This window comes from Neomonachus schauinslandi, chromosome 7, assembly GCF_002201575.2.
Source record: "Neomonachus schauinslandi chromosome 7, ASM220157v2, whole genome shotgun sequence".
Classification (NCBI taxonomy): domain Eukaryota; kingdom Metazoa; phylum Chordata; class Mammalia; order Carnivora; family Phocidae; genus Neomonachus; species Neomonachus schauinslandi.
The window spans coordinates 38,590,237-38,605,258 of NC_058409.1; the positions used below are offsets into that span (position 1 = coordinate 38,590,237).

A 15,022-nucleotide genomic window follows, 5' to 3' on the forward strand; every position below is an offset into this window, starting at 1 on the left:
TGTGACAATTTGGTTTGTTTATCCAGAGGAGAAATTAATATACTTTCAAAAAGTATATTCTCTTAAAGCTAGGATCAAGATATAGTTTGTGGCTTTACTATAGTATATGATTTGTGCTTGTTTCCCTGTGTCCTTGGTGGTTTTTGGTATTAGCAAACTTAAACTGTTTTCCAGTCAATCATATGATTGAAAAAAGCTATCTCCTTCCTTTGATTTCCATTTTGTTTAACTGAGTAAGATTTAGTCACCATTTATTTTTCTTTTGGAGAACTACCTTAAGTAGGCTACTAGGCTGTTTGTCTTTCTTATTGACTTATAGAATTCTTCGTTTGTCATGTGGGATGGCCCATTGAAAAGGTTTAAAGTTTGTGTACCACCAAGATACTTACTTTGACTTGCTTCAAATTGTTACTTGATTTAGAAATGGATGATGGACCTTCTCGAAGAAATCATTTCATGAGAAGTGGATTTGCCTCTGGAAGGAGTATGGGAAACAGAGGTAAGTATCTTTGTCTTTCCTGAATCTTATCAACTTGAATGGTGGAAAGAATAGAGACTATTATGACTGTTTAGTGCAAAGCTAAATCTGTTATAAATCACCGCACAGTAGATTTTGGAATAATGAGTGTATAATTTTTTCAATTAACAGTTTGCTTTTTGCTTTTTCCTTTTCTGGGATAGTAGGAAATAGTTAAATTGATAAAATAGATGGGTTTAATTGATTGGTTAAAGATAGTTGCTTTACAGAGCTACTTCTTAATGTGTTTATGATTACTGATATCCAACAATTGGCATAGGAGGAATGTTTGTAAAAGCTTCAGAGATCTGGGTGAGGAGAATCTTTTTTAAGCTTTTATTTCTCAAGAAAAGGCAATTTGGAAGCATTTCTGTTAGCTTATTAGTATTAGGAGGTTATTTTCCAAGCTTGGAACTTTTTATTTTTAGAACAACCAGTATTTGATTTGGCAGATAATGATATAGCAAAATACCTTCCTATAGTCCATTTTTAAATTTGATAATAAAATGCTGATAGTATTCTGCTTTATATTTTAATATAGTGCTATAAAATATTAGAATCTCCAATTTATTTAAAAATCCATATGACCACTTCTTTTATAATGCATAAGTTAGGGCTAATTGGTAGTTTTAAATACATGTAACACTTATTCTTGAATTCATAAGATGTTAATTGAAAAACTTTATTTCTAGGTATTTTTATTCATTGGAGACACTAAAGGTTTGATGTGTGGTATTTCTTTCGATACTTGGAAAACTTAATTTCTTGTTTAGATTCAGTTAACACAGATGTGGATCTATAGATATATGTATTTTTCAAGATTTTATTTATTTGAGAGAGGGAGAGAGAGCCATAGGGCGCACATGTGCTGGGGAGGGGCAGAGAGGAGAAGCAGACTCCCTGCTGAGCAGGGAGCCCCATGTGGTGCTCCATCTCAAAACCCTGAGATCATGACCTGAGCTGAAATCAAGAGTCAGATGCTTAAGCTAGTGAGCCACCCAGGCACCCTGAGAAATGTTTTAAATTAATTAATTAAATTAATTAGCTATTTTTAAATTTTCAAATTCAGAAAGTATATTCATATATCTTGTTTAAGTTTTACATTAATTGAAGATGCTTTTTTTTCTTCTTTAAAGATTTTATTTATTTATTTGACAGAGAGAGACAGTAAGAGAGGGAACACAAGCAGGGGGACTGGGAGAGGGAGAAGCTGGCTTCCTGCGGAGCAGGGAGCCCGATGTGGGGCTCGATCCCAGGACCCTGGGACCATGATCTGAGCTGAAAGCAGACGCTTAAGGACTGAGCCACCCAGGAGCCCCTTTTTTCATCTTTTTTAAAAAAAATTGAAGTGTGGTTGACACAATGTTATATTAGTTTCAGGTATACAGCATAGCTGTTGCACAACTCTATAGGTTATGCTATGCTCACCACAAGTGTAGCTACCATCTGTCACCATACAACGTTATTAATAATACTAATGACTATATTTTCTTTGATGTATTTTTTATCTGTGTGACTTATTCATTCTGTAACTGGAAGCCTGTATCTCTGAATAAAGGGTTTTTAAATGAGAAAACCATCACTGAGACAGATTTTACTACACATTGTTAAGTCCATATGTTTAGGTTGAAAAACACATTAAACTTCTGATCAAAACTCTTGGTTGAATGTTAATACTTTAAAAAGTTACCATTGCTACATATAATCTTGGAAATTCATAGACCCATGAATGTAACTTCTTTCCCTTATTGTTAATGTAATATTTTAGTTTTAGTCTCTATGATAACTTTTTCTCAGAGCTTTTGTAGCTAGTAATTTGTTTTTGAAATTGACTATTAATTGCTTATAATATAGAATTGATCACTTTTCATGTTCTCCAAGTATGACCTAAATAGTTTTAACTTCTTGAATCACACGCATCTTTAGAATTTGATGAAAATATGGATAATTGCTCATACGTAATTTTGCACATGGCTTTAGGAGTTTTGCAGATCCTTTAACTGCCCTGTATTAGGGTATTACACAGTTAGATAAGACACAATTTATGAAGACCACAAGATAATGCTTTAATTTTTCTAGTGATAGTTTGAAGTGGCAGTTTATGTCATTTTGGACGTCTTTTGTTCCAGTTTTTTGTTTTAAATAGCCATGCTTCTTGCCGTAGCAACTCTGCTCTCAAAATTCTTAACTAGTGGTAGAGAAACACATGGAAAGAAATAAAGAGAGAGTGGGAATGTGGAGGAAGGATTGATTATGACTTGAGGTCTGAAAGAAGACTTCATAGAGGAGGTAGCCTTTGAACTGGGGTTTTGAAGAGTGAAAAGAATTTTGATAGGAAAAATAGGAAAGTAGGGAATGCCATGCTTAAGAAACGGTGTATAGGAATTTTCAAAAATATTTGAAGTTCACAATGTGGAGTAGGGAAGTTGTTTGGTGTGAATTAAAATGTTGGGTGCTCACCGTTGTGTAGTGGGAGATAAAGCTCACAAGGATAACGTGAAGAAAGACCCTGGAGGGGTGGAGATGTGACTAAGGGAGTGGTAGTTGCAGCTTTTATTTATTATGTAGTTCCTTCCTAACTTGAGTTTTAAAAGTGGAAAGATTGAGAGCAGTTTAAATGCTAATAAAATGAATAAGTAATAATTAAAAATAAGACAAGCGTATAAAATTTTCAATAGCAGGACTTTCATACAGGGGCATAAGTAGCTGGCTCTAATCAGGGTGAGGTTTTAATATACAGAAAATCACAGAGTTGTATTTCCTGATAAAAGGTCACTAGTAAAATAAAAACTAGTAGAAAGCTGTATTTTATCAGTAGTATGTTTATGTTTTTATATTGGTTTTATAATTCAGGAGTTTTTAAATAGAAGTTGCAGGATATTTTATCTTTATAAGTTCCTGTACTTCTTTCTCCCCCATCCTTGGAAGTCCCTTTATGTTGGAGATTCATTCATTCATTTAAAATTTTTATTTTTAAGTCATCTCTACACCTAGCATGGGGCTTGAATTTACCACCCTGAGATCAAGAGTTGCATGCTCTACCAGCTGAGCCAGCCAGGTGCCCTCCCCTACACTTTTTTTTTTTCCCCCTCCCCTACACTTTTTAAAAGATTTTATTTAAAAAAAAATTTTTTTATTGTTATGTTAATCACCATAAAAGATTTTATTTTTAAGTGATCCCAAAGATTGGTTTAATTTCTAGTTTTTGATGACACAGTTAATTTTATGTTTTAAAGAGTTTTAACTCTATCTGAACATTTTCAGATGCTGGCGAGTCTAATAAAAGAGAGAATACATCCACAATGGGTGGTTTTGGAGTTGGAAAGAGTTTTGGAAACAGAGGTAAACTGCTTATGATATCTTATAATCACAATTTGAGTGAACCCTAGTTTTTTTTCCTTTACTCAAGACTCCCTTCCTCTGTGCCCTGCAACAAGAGATCCATCTTATATACTTCCAAAGGTAAATTTCAATCTCCATCTACTTGAGCAAAGAACCAGTAGAAGCTTTGAAGTTCTTTTTTTCCTTAAAAACTTTAAAACTGTATATCAGAACTGGAACAGAATTTAAGATCAAGACCAGTAATGTGTAGGTTGAAGACTTCTGAAGCATTTTGGAAACCTAGCAGTCAAGGAGGGTAGAATGGAGGGAAGGAGCAGTTATGGAGGGCAGTAGATAGAATATAATCCTTTTCTGAACCAACTTGAAGGATTGCAAATTCTGAAATGGAACTAAATAACTCAAAACGTAGGTTTTGTGGTAATACACTCTTTCTGTACAGATTGTGTTTATTTTGAAATGATGTATCTTTTCAAGGAAAAACTTTTTTGTCATCTAATCATATATTGAGGCTTTAGGGTACTTTTGTATCATAATTGTGTATTAAATTTCTCTGCTAAAAAGGGATGTTAAAATTTTTGAACCTGAGATATTAAGTGACTTTATGTATACATTCTACATATAAATTTAACATCTGTCAGACAGTAATTGATTAGTCTCTGTATTGCAGAAGCCATGACTTAATATATTTAGTATTTTGTAGTTTAGGTTACATACTGCTTGACAGCCATCTTATAGTGACCTTTAACTTAATTGTTTTTATTTTTTTTAAGATTTCATTTATTTGTCAGAGAGAGAGGAAAGAGAGAGCACAGCAGGGGGAGCAGCAGGCAGAGGGAGAAGCAGGCTCCCTGCTGAGCAAGGAGCCCCATGTGGGACTTGATCCCAGGACCCTGGGATCATGACCTGAGCCGAAGGCAGACGCTTAACTGACTGAGCCACCCAGGCACCCCAAAACAGGCCATTTATTTATTACTTATTTATTTTATATTTTTAAAATTTAATTTTATTATGTTGTTAGTCACCATACAGTACATCATTAGTTTTTGATGTAGTGATTCACGATTCATTTTTTTCATATAACACCCAGTGCTCCATGCAGTACGTGCCCTCCTTAATACCCATCACCGGGCTACCCCATCCGCCCACCCCCCTCCCCTCCCCTCTAAAACCCTCAGTTTGTTTCTCAGAGTCCATAGTCTCTCATGGTTCGTCTCTCCCTCTGATTTCCCCCCCTTCATTTTTCCCTTCCTTCTCCTAATGTCCTTCATGCTATTCCTTATGTTCCACAGATAAGTGAAACCATATGATAATTGACTTTCTCTGCTTGACTTATTTCACTTAGCATAATCTCCTTCAGTCCCATCCATGTTGATGTAAAAGTTGGATAGTCATCCTTTCTGATGGCTGAGTAATATTCTATTGTATATATGGACCACATCTTCTTTATCCATTCGTCTGTTGAAAGGCATCTTGGCTCTTTCCACAGTTTGGCTATTGCGGACATTGCTGCTATGAACATTGGGGTGCATATGGCCCTTCTTTTCACTACATCTGTGTCTTTGGGGTAAATACCCAGTAGTGCAATCCTGGGTCATAGGGTAGCTCTATTTTTAATTTTTTGAGGCACCTCCACACTGTTTTCCAAAGTGGCTGTACCAACTTGCATTCCCACCAATGGTGTAAGAGGGTTCCCCTTTCTCCACAACCTCTCCAACATTTGTTGTTTATTGCCTTGTCAATTTTTGCCATTCTAACTGGTGTAAGGTGGTATCTCAATGTGGTTTTGATTTGAATTTCTCTGATGGCTAATGATGACGAACATTTTTTCATGTGTCTGTTAGCCATCTGTATGTCTTCTTTGGAGAAGTGTCTGGTTCATGTCTTCTGCCCATTTTTTGACTTGATTATTTGCTTTTTGGGTGTTGTGTTTGAGAAGTTCTTTATAGATCTTGGATACCAGCCCTTATTCTGTAATGTCATTTGCAAATATCTTCTCCCATTTTGTGGGTTGCCTCTTTGTTTTGTTGACTGTTTCCTTTGCTGTGCAGAAGCTTTTTATCTTAATGAAGTCCCAAAAGTTCATATTTGCTTTTGTTTCACTAGCCTTTGGGAGATGTATCTTGAAAGAAGTTGCTGTGGCTGATGTCAAAGAGGTTACTGCCTATGTTCTCCTCTAGGATTTTGATGGATTCCTGTCTCACACTGAGGTCTTTCATCCATTTTGAATTTATCTTTGTGTATGGTGTTAGAGAATGGTCGAGTTTCCCAGCACCATTTATTGAAGAGACTGTCTTTTTTCCATTGCATGTTTTTTCCTGCTTTTTTGAAGATTATTTGACCATAGAGTTGAGGGTCCATATCTGGGTTCTCTATTCTGTTCCATTGGTCTATATGTCTGTTTTTGTGCCAGTATCATGCTGTCTTGGTGATCACTGCTTTGTAATATAGCTTGAAATCAGGCAACATGATGCCCCCAGCTTTGTTTTTCTTTTTTAACATTTCCTTGGTGATTCGGGGTCTTTGATTCCATACAAATTTTAGGATTGTTTGTTCCAGCACTTTGAAAAATGCCATTGGAATTTTGATCGGGATGACGTTGAAGGTGTAGATTGCTCTGGGTAGTATAGACCTTTTAACAGTGTTTATTCTTCCAATCCATGAGCATAGAATGTTTTTCCATCTTTTTGTGTCTTCTTCAATTTCTTTCATGAATGTTCTGTAGTTCCTAGAGTATAGATCCTTTACCTCTTTGGTTAGGTTTATTCCGAGGTATCTTATGGTTTATGGTGCTATTTTAAATGGAATCGTTTCTCTAATTTCTCTTTCTACAGTTGTGTTGTTTGTGTATAAGAAAGCAACTGATATCTGTGCATTGATTTTATATCCTGCCACATTACTGAATTGCTGTATGAGTTCTAGTAATTTGGGGGTGGAGTCTTTTGGGTTTTCCACATGAAGTATCATGTCATCTGTGAAGAGAGTTTGACTTCTTTGCCAATTTGAATACATTTTATTTCTTTTTGTTGTCTGATTGCTGTTGCTAGGACTTCTAGTACTATGTGGAACAATAGTGGCAAGAATGGGCATACTTGTCGTGTTCCTGATCTTAAGGGAAAGGCTCTCAGCTTTTCCCCATTGAGGATGATATTCACTGTGGGTTTTTCATAGATGGATTTTATGAGCTTGAGGAATGTTCCCTCTATCCCTATACTCTGAAGAGTTTTAATCAGGAAAGGATGTGGTATTTTGTCAAATGCTTTTTCTGCATCAACTGAGAGGGCCAAATGCTTCTTCTCTCTCCTCTTATTAATGTGTTCTTTTTTTTTTTTTTTTTTTTTATTTTTTTTTTTCGTGAAAGTCAGAGAGAGAGGCAGAGGGAGAGAAGCAGGCTCCCCGCCTAGCAGGGAGCCCGATGCGGGACTCGATCCCAGGACCCTGGGATCATGACCTGAGCCGAAGGCAGACGCTTAACCATCTGAGCCACCCAGGTGCCCCTTTATTAATGTGTTCTATCACATTGATTGATTTGCGAATGTTGAACCACCCTTGCATCCCGGGGATAAATCCCACTTTGTCATGGTGGATGATTCTTTTAATGTATTTTTGGATCCTATTAGCCAGGATTTTGTTGAGGATTTTGGAATCCATATTCATCAGGGATATCAGTCTGAAATTCTCCTTTTTGATGGTGTCTTTGCCTGGTTTTGGATTAAGGTAATGCTGGCCTCATAGAATGAGTCTGGAAGCTTTCCTTCTGTTTCTGTTTTTTGAAACAGCTTCAGGAGGATAGGTATTATTTCTATTTGAATGCTTGGTGAAATTCCCCAGAGACTCCATCAGGTCCTGGACTCTTGTTTTTTTGGGAGGTTTTGATCACTGCTTCAATCTCCTTACTGGTTATTGGCCTATTCAGGTTGTCAATTTCTTCCTGTTTCAGTCTTGGGAGTTTATAGGTTTCTGGAAGACATCCATTTCTTCCAGGTTGCTCAATTTATTGGCATATAGTTGTTCATAATTTCTAATAATTGTTTCAATTTCCTTGGTGTTAGTCGTGCTCTCTCCCCTTTCATTCATAATTTTCTTAATTTGGGTCCTTTCTCTTTTCTTTTTTTTTTTTAAGATTTTATTTATTCATTTGACAGAGAAAGACACAGCGAGAGAGGGAACACAAGCAGGGGGAGTGGGAGAGGGAGAAGCAGACTCCCTGCCGAGCAGGGAGCCCGATGCGGGACTCGATCCCGGGACTCCAGGATCATGACCTGAGCCGAAGGCAGTCGCTTAACCAACTGAGCCACCCAGGCGCCCTCCTTTCTCTTTTCTTTTGGATAAGTCTGGCCAGTGGTTTATCGATCTTATTAATTCTTTCAGAGAACCAGCTTCTAGTTTCGTTGATCTGATCCACTGTGTTTCTTGTTTCTAGTTTATTGATCTCTGCTCTAATCTTAATTATTTCTCTTCTAATGTGTGGCTTAGGCATTGTTTGTTGCTTTTTCTGTAGTTCTTTAAGGTGTTGAGTTAGTTGGTGAATTCGGGATTTTTCTCTTTTTTTGAGTGAGGCTTGGATGGCTATGTATTTCCCCCTTAGGACTGCCTTTGCAGTATCCCATAGGAACCAATGTGTTTTCGTTCTCATTGGTTTCCATGAATTGTTTAAGTTCTTCTTTGATTTCCTGGTTGACCCAAACATTCCTGAGCAGAGTGGTCTTTAGCTTCCAAGTGTTTGAATTTCTGCCAAATTTTTTCTTGTGATTGAGTTCCAGTTTTAAAGCATTATGGTCTGAGAATATGCAGGGAATAATCTCAGTCTTTTAGTATCGTTTGAGACCTGATTTGTGACCCAGTATATGGTCTATTCTGGAGAAAGTTCCATGTGCACTCGAGAAGAATGAGTATTCTGTTGTTTTAGGGTGGAATGTTTTAGGGTGGAATAGCTGTGAGGCCCATCTGGTCCAGTGTGTCATTCAAAGCTCTTGTTTCTTTGTTGATTTTCTGCTTAGATGATCTGTCCATTGGTGAGAGTAGAGTATTGAGGTCTCCTACAATTGTAGGATTGTATTGTTATGTATATAATATAATATATATACATTGTTATGTATATAAATAATGTATTGTTATCAATGCAGCTCTTTATTTTGGTTAACAGTTGGCTTATGTAGGTGGCTGCTCCCATGTTGGGGGTGTAGATATTTACAATTGTAGATTTTCTTGTTGGATAGACCCTTTAAGAATGATATAGTGTCCTTTTGTGTCTCTAACTACAGTCTTTAGCTTAAAATCTATTTTGTCTGATATAAGAATTGCTACTACCCCAGCTTTCTTTTGAGGTCCGCTGGCATGGAAGATAGATCTCCATCCCTTCACTTTGAGTCTGGATGTATCTTTAGGTTCAAAATGAGTCTCTTGTAGACAGCATATGGATGGGTCCTGTCTTTTTATCCCATCTTCAACCCTGTGCCATTTTATGGAGCATTTAGGCCGTTGAGAGTGATTATTGAAAGATATGAATTTATTGTCATCATGTTGCCTGTGAAGTCCTTGTTTGTATAGATTGTCTCTGTAAATTTCTGTTCTGTATCATTCTTGGGGTCTTTCTCCTTTTATAGAATCCCCCTTTAATATTTCTTACAGGGCCAGCTTAGTGGTCACATACTCTTTCAGTTTCTGCCAGTCTTGGAAGCTCTGCATCTCTCCATCCATTCTAAATGACAGCCTTGCTGGATAAAGTATTCTTGGCTGCATGTTCTTCTCGTTTAGTACCCTGAATATGTCTTGCCAGGCCTTTCTGGCTTGCCAGGTCTCTGTGGATAGGTCTGACGTTATTCTGATGTTCTTCCCTCTGTACGTAAGGAATCTCTTCCTCCTAAGTGCCCTTAAGATGGTTTCCTTGGTTCTAAGATTTGCGAGTTTTACTATTACATGCCGGGGTGTTGGCCTGTTTTCCTTGATCTTGGGAGGGATCCTCTCTGCCTCTAGGACACGAGTGTTTCTTTCATTCCCCAGATTAGGGAAGTTCTCAGGTACGATTTGCTCAAATACACCTTCTAGTCCTCTTCTCTCTCGACCCCCTCAGGATCCCAGTAATTCTGACATTCGAACGTTTCATTGTGTCACTTATTTCTCTGATTCTATTTTCATGGATTTTGAGTTGTTTTTCCCTGGCCGCCTCTTTTTCCTTCTTGTCTATTAATTGGTCTCCTAAACCACCAATTCGTTCTTCTGCCTTGCTTATCCTAGGTGTTAGATTATCTAGATCAGATTGAATCTCATTGATAGCATTTTTAAGTTCTGCCAATTCAGCTTTCATTTCTGCCCTTAGAGACTCTGTGTTGCCATTAATCGATTTCTCCATTCTAGCTGTTGTCTTCACAATTGCTAGCCTGCATTCCATCTCCAACAGCTTGGTTATATCTGAATCCATTTGTAAATCTGTGGCATAAGTCATAGTCTCTGAGTCTTTCCTATTTGAGGGGTTCTTCCTCCTAGTCATTCTTTTGGTGGGTGCTTGAGGGAATGTATAGAGTCCAAATTATTGACCACAACCCCAAGCAAGATGCACCTGTTTTCTAGGGACCTTAGGGTTGCTGGTCTCTTGTTCTCCCAGCCTGTCTTCTGGGGGAGGGGCCTGCCGACTATTACTCAGGCAGCCCTGTTTGGGCAGAGTTGCCCTGCCCCCTGTGGGGGGGGATGGGCTCAGTGAAAATTGGTTTTTTGGGGCTTTTGTTCTCTGGTGGCTTTCTCTGGCGGCTTTCTGCTCTCTTCTGAGAGAGCAGAAGAGACTGTTTCCAACCCTCTGCCTCAGAGCAGAGAGATCGCAGTCTGTTCTTCAGTGAGCACTCCAGGCCACGCACACCATCTCCATTTGTGTCTGTGCTGCTATAAACTGCAGCGTCCTGGGTTGTGCGCCCCTCTGCAGCACTCCCAGTCCTTGCCTCCAGGTCGGGGCACGTCTCTGCCCTTTGTGCTTCTAAAACGACCAGCCGCCCCCAGTTCACACTCACGGCCCCGCAGCTCAGGGTTTCCATCCGGGGAGCTGCCCTAAAGTCCTTTCCCTGTTGCTACCAGTCTGCGAGTCTGTGCCCCGTCCCCACAAGGCGCACAAGGTTGTTGCTCACCGGCGGTGTAGGATCCCAGTGGCTCCCTCACCCTGCCGTTTATCCTCTGATATCTGCCCGCGGAATCACGGCTCCCCGCTTCATACCTCCAAACCAACCAGAGATCCAGATCTATCTGCTTACATCTCAGGCTGATTTCGTGGGTGTTCAGAGTGGTCTGGTAGATACCCAGCTCAATTCCCAGGACCGGTTGGAATAGGGTCCCCTACTCCTCCGCCATCTTTTCAGCATCCCCCAGAACCTATCCACAACAGGCCATTTAATAAAATCCCAGGTAGGATGACAGGAGTCCCAGCGGGCAGGCAGGCCTCGTAGAGCCACCCTGAGTCTCCCAACACAGCCCTGCCTGACCTTTAATTTTAGTGGATATTACTCCCTGACTATCTTTGCACTAAAGATCATTTTATTAAGATTCAATATTTTAAAATTTTGTGAAATACTACTGATGAATGCTTTTAAAATTAGAGATGTATCTATATGCTCCAGAGACACATAACTCTAGATACAGGTTTTTATTATATGAGAAATTTACAAGCAGAACTACAAGATGTAAAAAAATTTTTGTAAACAAAAAATGTTGGAAGAATTTCCTTATTACTGAAATGGGAAAAATTATTGAATATTAAATTATAATTTAGTTGTATTGTCCTCTGGCAGATGAAGAGATTATAAGATTTTAAAAACTTTGATATTTTGAATAGAAAGTATATAGTGTTTATGTTGATATATGCTGCTGTTCTGACCATCTACATATATATGACATTTGAGGTAATAGAACACTGGCTGGACCTTTTACCTTAGTTAATTGACACAAGGCAGAAGTCATAATGCAACCTGAGTTTTCATTCAGTGTATGTATATGTATGTGTGTGTGTGTGTGTGTATATATATATGTATGTGTGTGTGTGTGTATATATATACACACACACACACACACATACATATATATAGCTCTATGTGGTTTATTTTATTTTAAGGGGGCACCATAACTGGTAGTCCCTTTGGTTTTTGGTTTTTGGTTTACCACAGAGGTACAGGTAATTGTTTTCAGAAATTTGCATGTTTAATTTTCTATTTTGTATAGGTTTTTCAAATAACAAGTTTGAAGAAGGTGATAGCTCTGGTTTCTGGAGAGGTAAGTTCAGTGTTTTCTCTAGTGGCTTTTAAAATTTAATGTTCAGTGTACATGCTAAAGAGAAACTAAGATTAAGTGTCATGGTCTTTTTCAGTTCTAATTTATTTAAACTCAGTTTTATAAAGCAGCTGTTGCCAGAGCCTTAACCAAGAATTCAGGCATCCTAGTTTGACCTTTCTCAGCCTGCCTTAATCTATGAGGTGCAACTTTTGAATGGTTTGCTACCTTAAGAAAAAGTAGATAATGGAAAGAACATGTCAAGAATCAAAACTCCATGTCCATATATACGTGCAGTTTGGGACATGCAGGTCCCTATTCAGACTAACATAATTCTTGACAGTGGAAAAAGATTCTTGAGAATGTGGATGACTACTGAAATCAAGACATTTCTGTCAAAGGTACTGACAAACTGGTTTGAGGAATACCAGAGGATGATGTGAATAGAGTAATGTTACCAGAATATAGATTACAGTAATTAATAGTGCTTTCCTAGGAGAACCTCATTAAGTAGATTTGGGTGAGGCCTTGCAACCTGTATTAAAAAGCATCCCTGGTGACTCTGATGCCTTTTTGTTTGGTCATCATTTATCTGTGGAATCTTTTTTCTTTTTAGAGAGGAGAGGGTAGGGGCAGAGGGAAAGAGAAAGAATCTTAAGCAGGCTCCATGACGAGTGCTGAGCCCACTTGGGGCTACATCTCAGAACCCTGAGATCATCACCTAGGCTGAAATCAAGAGTTGGACGCTTAACCGACAAAGCCACCCAGGCGCCCTTATCTGTGGAATCTTAATAACATAACTTTGGAGTTGCAGACTTTGTTTCCTGTCCCTGCTCTGCGACCCCCTAGTTGAATGACTTAGAGCTAGTTGCTTAATTTCTCAGAGCCACAGTTTGCTATTCTGCAGAATGGAGGGCATCTCTATTATAGGTTGTTAGGCAGACTTAATGAAAATGTGTATGAAAATATGAAATTCAATACCAGACACATTCATGGTAAACAGTAAATGCCATCTATCTTCATTAAATATTTGAGTCTTAATTTCATTATACTCTTAATAGTGATTCTCAAAATCAAAACCAAGCTTAGACTGATCACCTTAAAACCCTTTGGAATTAGGGTGCCTGGGTGGCTCAGTTGGTTCGGCGATTGCCTTCGGCTCGGGTCATGATCCTGGAGTCCCGGGATCGAGTCCCGTGTCGGGCTCCCTGCTCTGCGGGGGTCTGCTTCTCCCTCTGACCCTCCCCCCCTCTCATGTGCTCTCTCTCTCTCTCTCTCATTCTCTCTCTCTCAAATAAATAAATAAAATCTTAAAAAAAAAACCCTTTGGAATTAGATGGGGTTTTAATATATCTACTAAAACTATTTTCCCTAAGTTATTGTTAGTCTCATTCTCCCTGATTTTCTGTGCTTTTTTCATTTTATTCAAATGAAAATGTACATAACATAGAACAAATATTTAACAGAAGAAAAAAAATGACCATTTTTTTTCTTTTCCATTTCTATTTTACCTAATCTCCCTTTTTAAAAATCAGTGAATATTCAAGATCATTTTCACTTAGCCAAGACCTTCCCCAGTTGACTCCTACCAGTGGTAGACCAGAGCACTTTTGAGCACAAATTCTAGTTTCTCATGGCACCTGAGAGAACTTTTCTCCAGAATGGTTTGCTTTCTTCCCTTGGTCTATTTTCTATATGTATATTTCTCTTTATATATATGGATTGAATTCTTTCATTCTTAAAACTGTTATTGGCAAGCCCAGAAACCAATTTTGATATCATGATAGAAGCTTTTATTCTGCACACAAATAGCATCTTTTGTGGTTGTTATTGTCCCTGCAGTCTAGTTTCCTCCATCTGGTATAGTTAGTGATAAGGACTGTTGATTTTGGATTTGGACACCCTAGGTTTGAGACCCAGAGTCTCCTCTCAGTTGTATTATCTTGAAAAAACATATTTAACTTCTGTATTTCATTTTTTCTATTTATAAAAGAGGATAATACCCACTTCACAAGGTTTTTGTGAAGATTTAAAAAGATAGTACATGTTACTCATTTAGAACAGTGCTAGACCATACTGAATTCTAAATGTGTTATTACTATTAATTATTATTATATAACATATATTTATATGAATATATACTTATATTAGATACCTAATATATTTATGTACTAAATATATATTTAATATAATTAATGTATCATATTATTTATGTTTATATTTTTAAATATTTATACTTTATACGTGTTATATATATTTTATATACTTTCTGTAATTTTTATGTAATGTAATGTGGTTGTAGCTAATCTTGGGATAGTGTCTCTTTTTTGTTGATGCTTGGCTTTATTTCCTAACTCTACAGATTTTTTTTCAATAACTGTATTTTGAAATAGTATAAGACTCATTACAAGTTAGAAAAATAGTACAGAGAGTCTCCTTCACCCCTTTCCTAATGTAATTGTACTCATCACCCAACTTCTCCCAATGTCATTAGCCTATTTTAATTCCTAGTGTGGTCAAAATATAGGTTTGTTTTAGGGGAATAACTGGACAAAGTTAATGTGAGACCTCTTTGTCCTTGTCAGGTCTCAAATTAATTTATAGGTTTTTCTTACATAAGGCAATAAATGTTAGTTGTCCTCATTATTCCAGGGCCGGCAACCTTCTTTTCAAAATTCTTTCCTTCCTGCTAAGGTCCCTTGTAGTATTAAATCCTGTTTCCCAAATAATTGTCTTGATATCAGATGACTCTTTAGGAATATTTAGTAGTTGTTGACTTCATTTCAAGTAGGAGCCTGCAATAAGAGCTCTGGGTTATTTCTTATTAAACAATATTAGTTGTTAAGTAGATTAGTACTTTTGCACAGGAACTTAACTCATAGCTTCTAAGCGGTCTAGTCACTTGATGTCATTACTATG

At 37.6% G+C, this 15,022-nt stretch overlaps 1 protein-coding gene across 3 annotated transcripts in view; it reads left to right on the forward strand.

The window, feature by feature from the left end:
- The window catches only part of DDX4 (DEAD-box helicase 4), a 69,529-nt gene that overhangs the window by 18,947 nt on the left and 35,560 nt on the right, over positions 1-15,022 (forward strand). For all 3 annotated transcript variants that reach the window (XM_021701864.1, XM_021701866.1, XM_021701865.1), the window contains exons 3-5: positions 422-499; positions 3,782-3,859; positions 12,056-12,106. In XM_021701864.1, the coding sequence (XP_021557539.1) occupies positions 422-499; positions 3,782-3,859; positions 12,056-12,106 (207 nt within the window). The remainder of the gene's footprint in view (positions 1-421; positions 500-3,781; positions 3,860-12,055; positions 12,107-15,022) is intronic.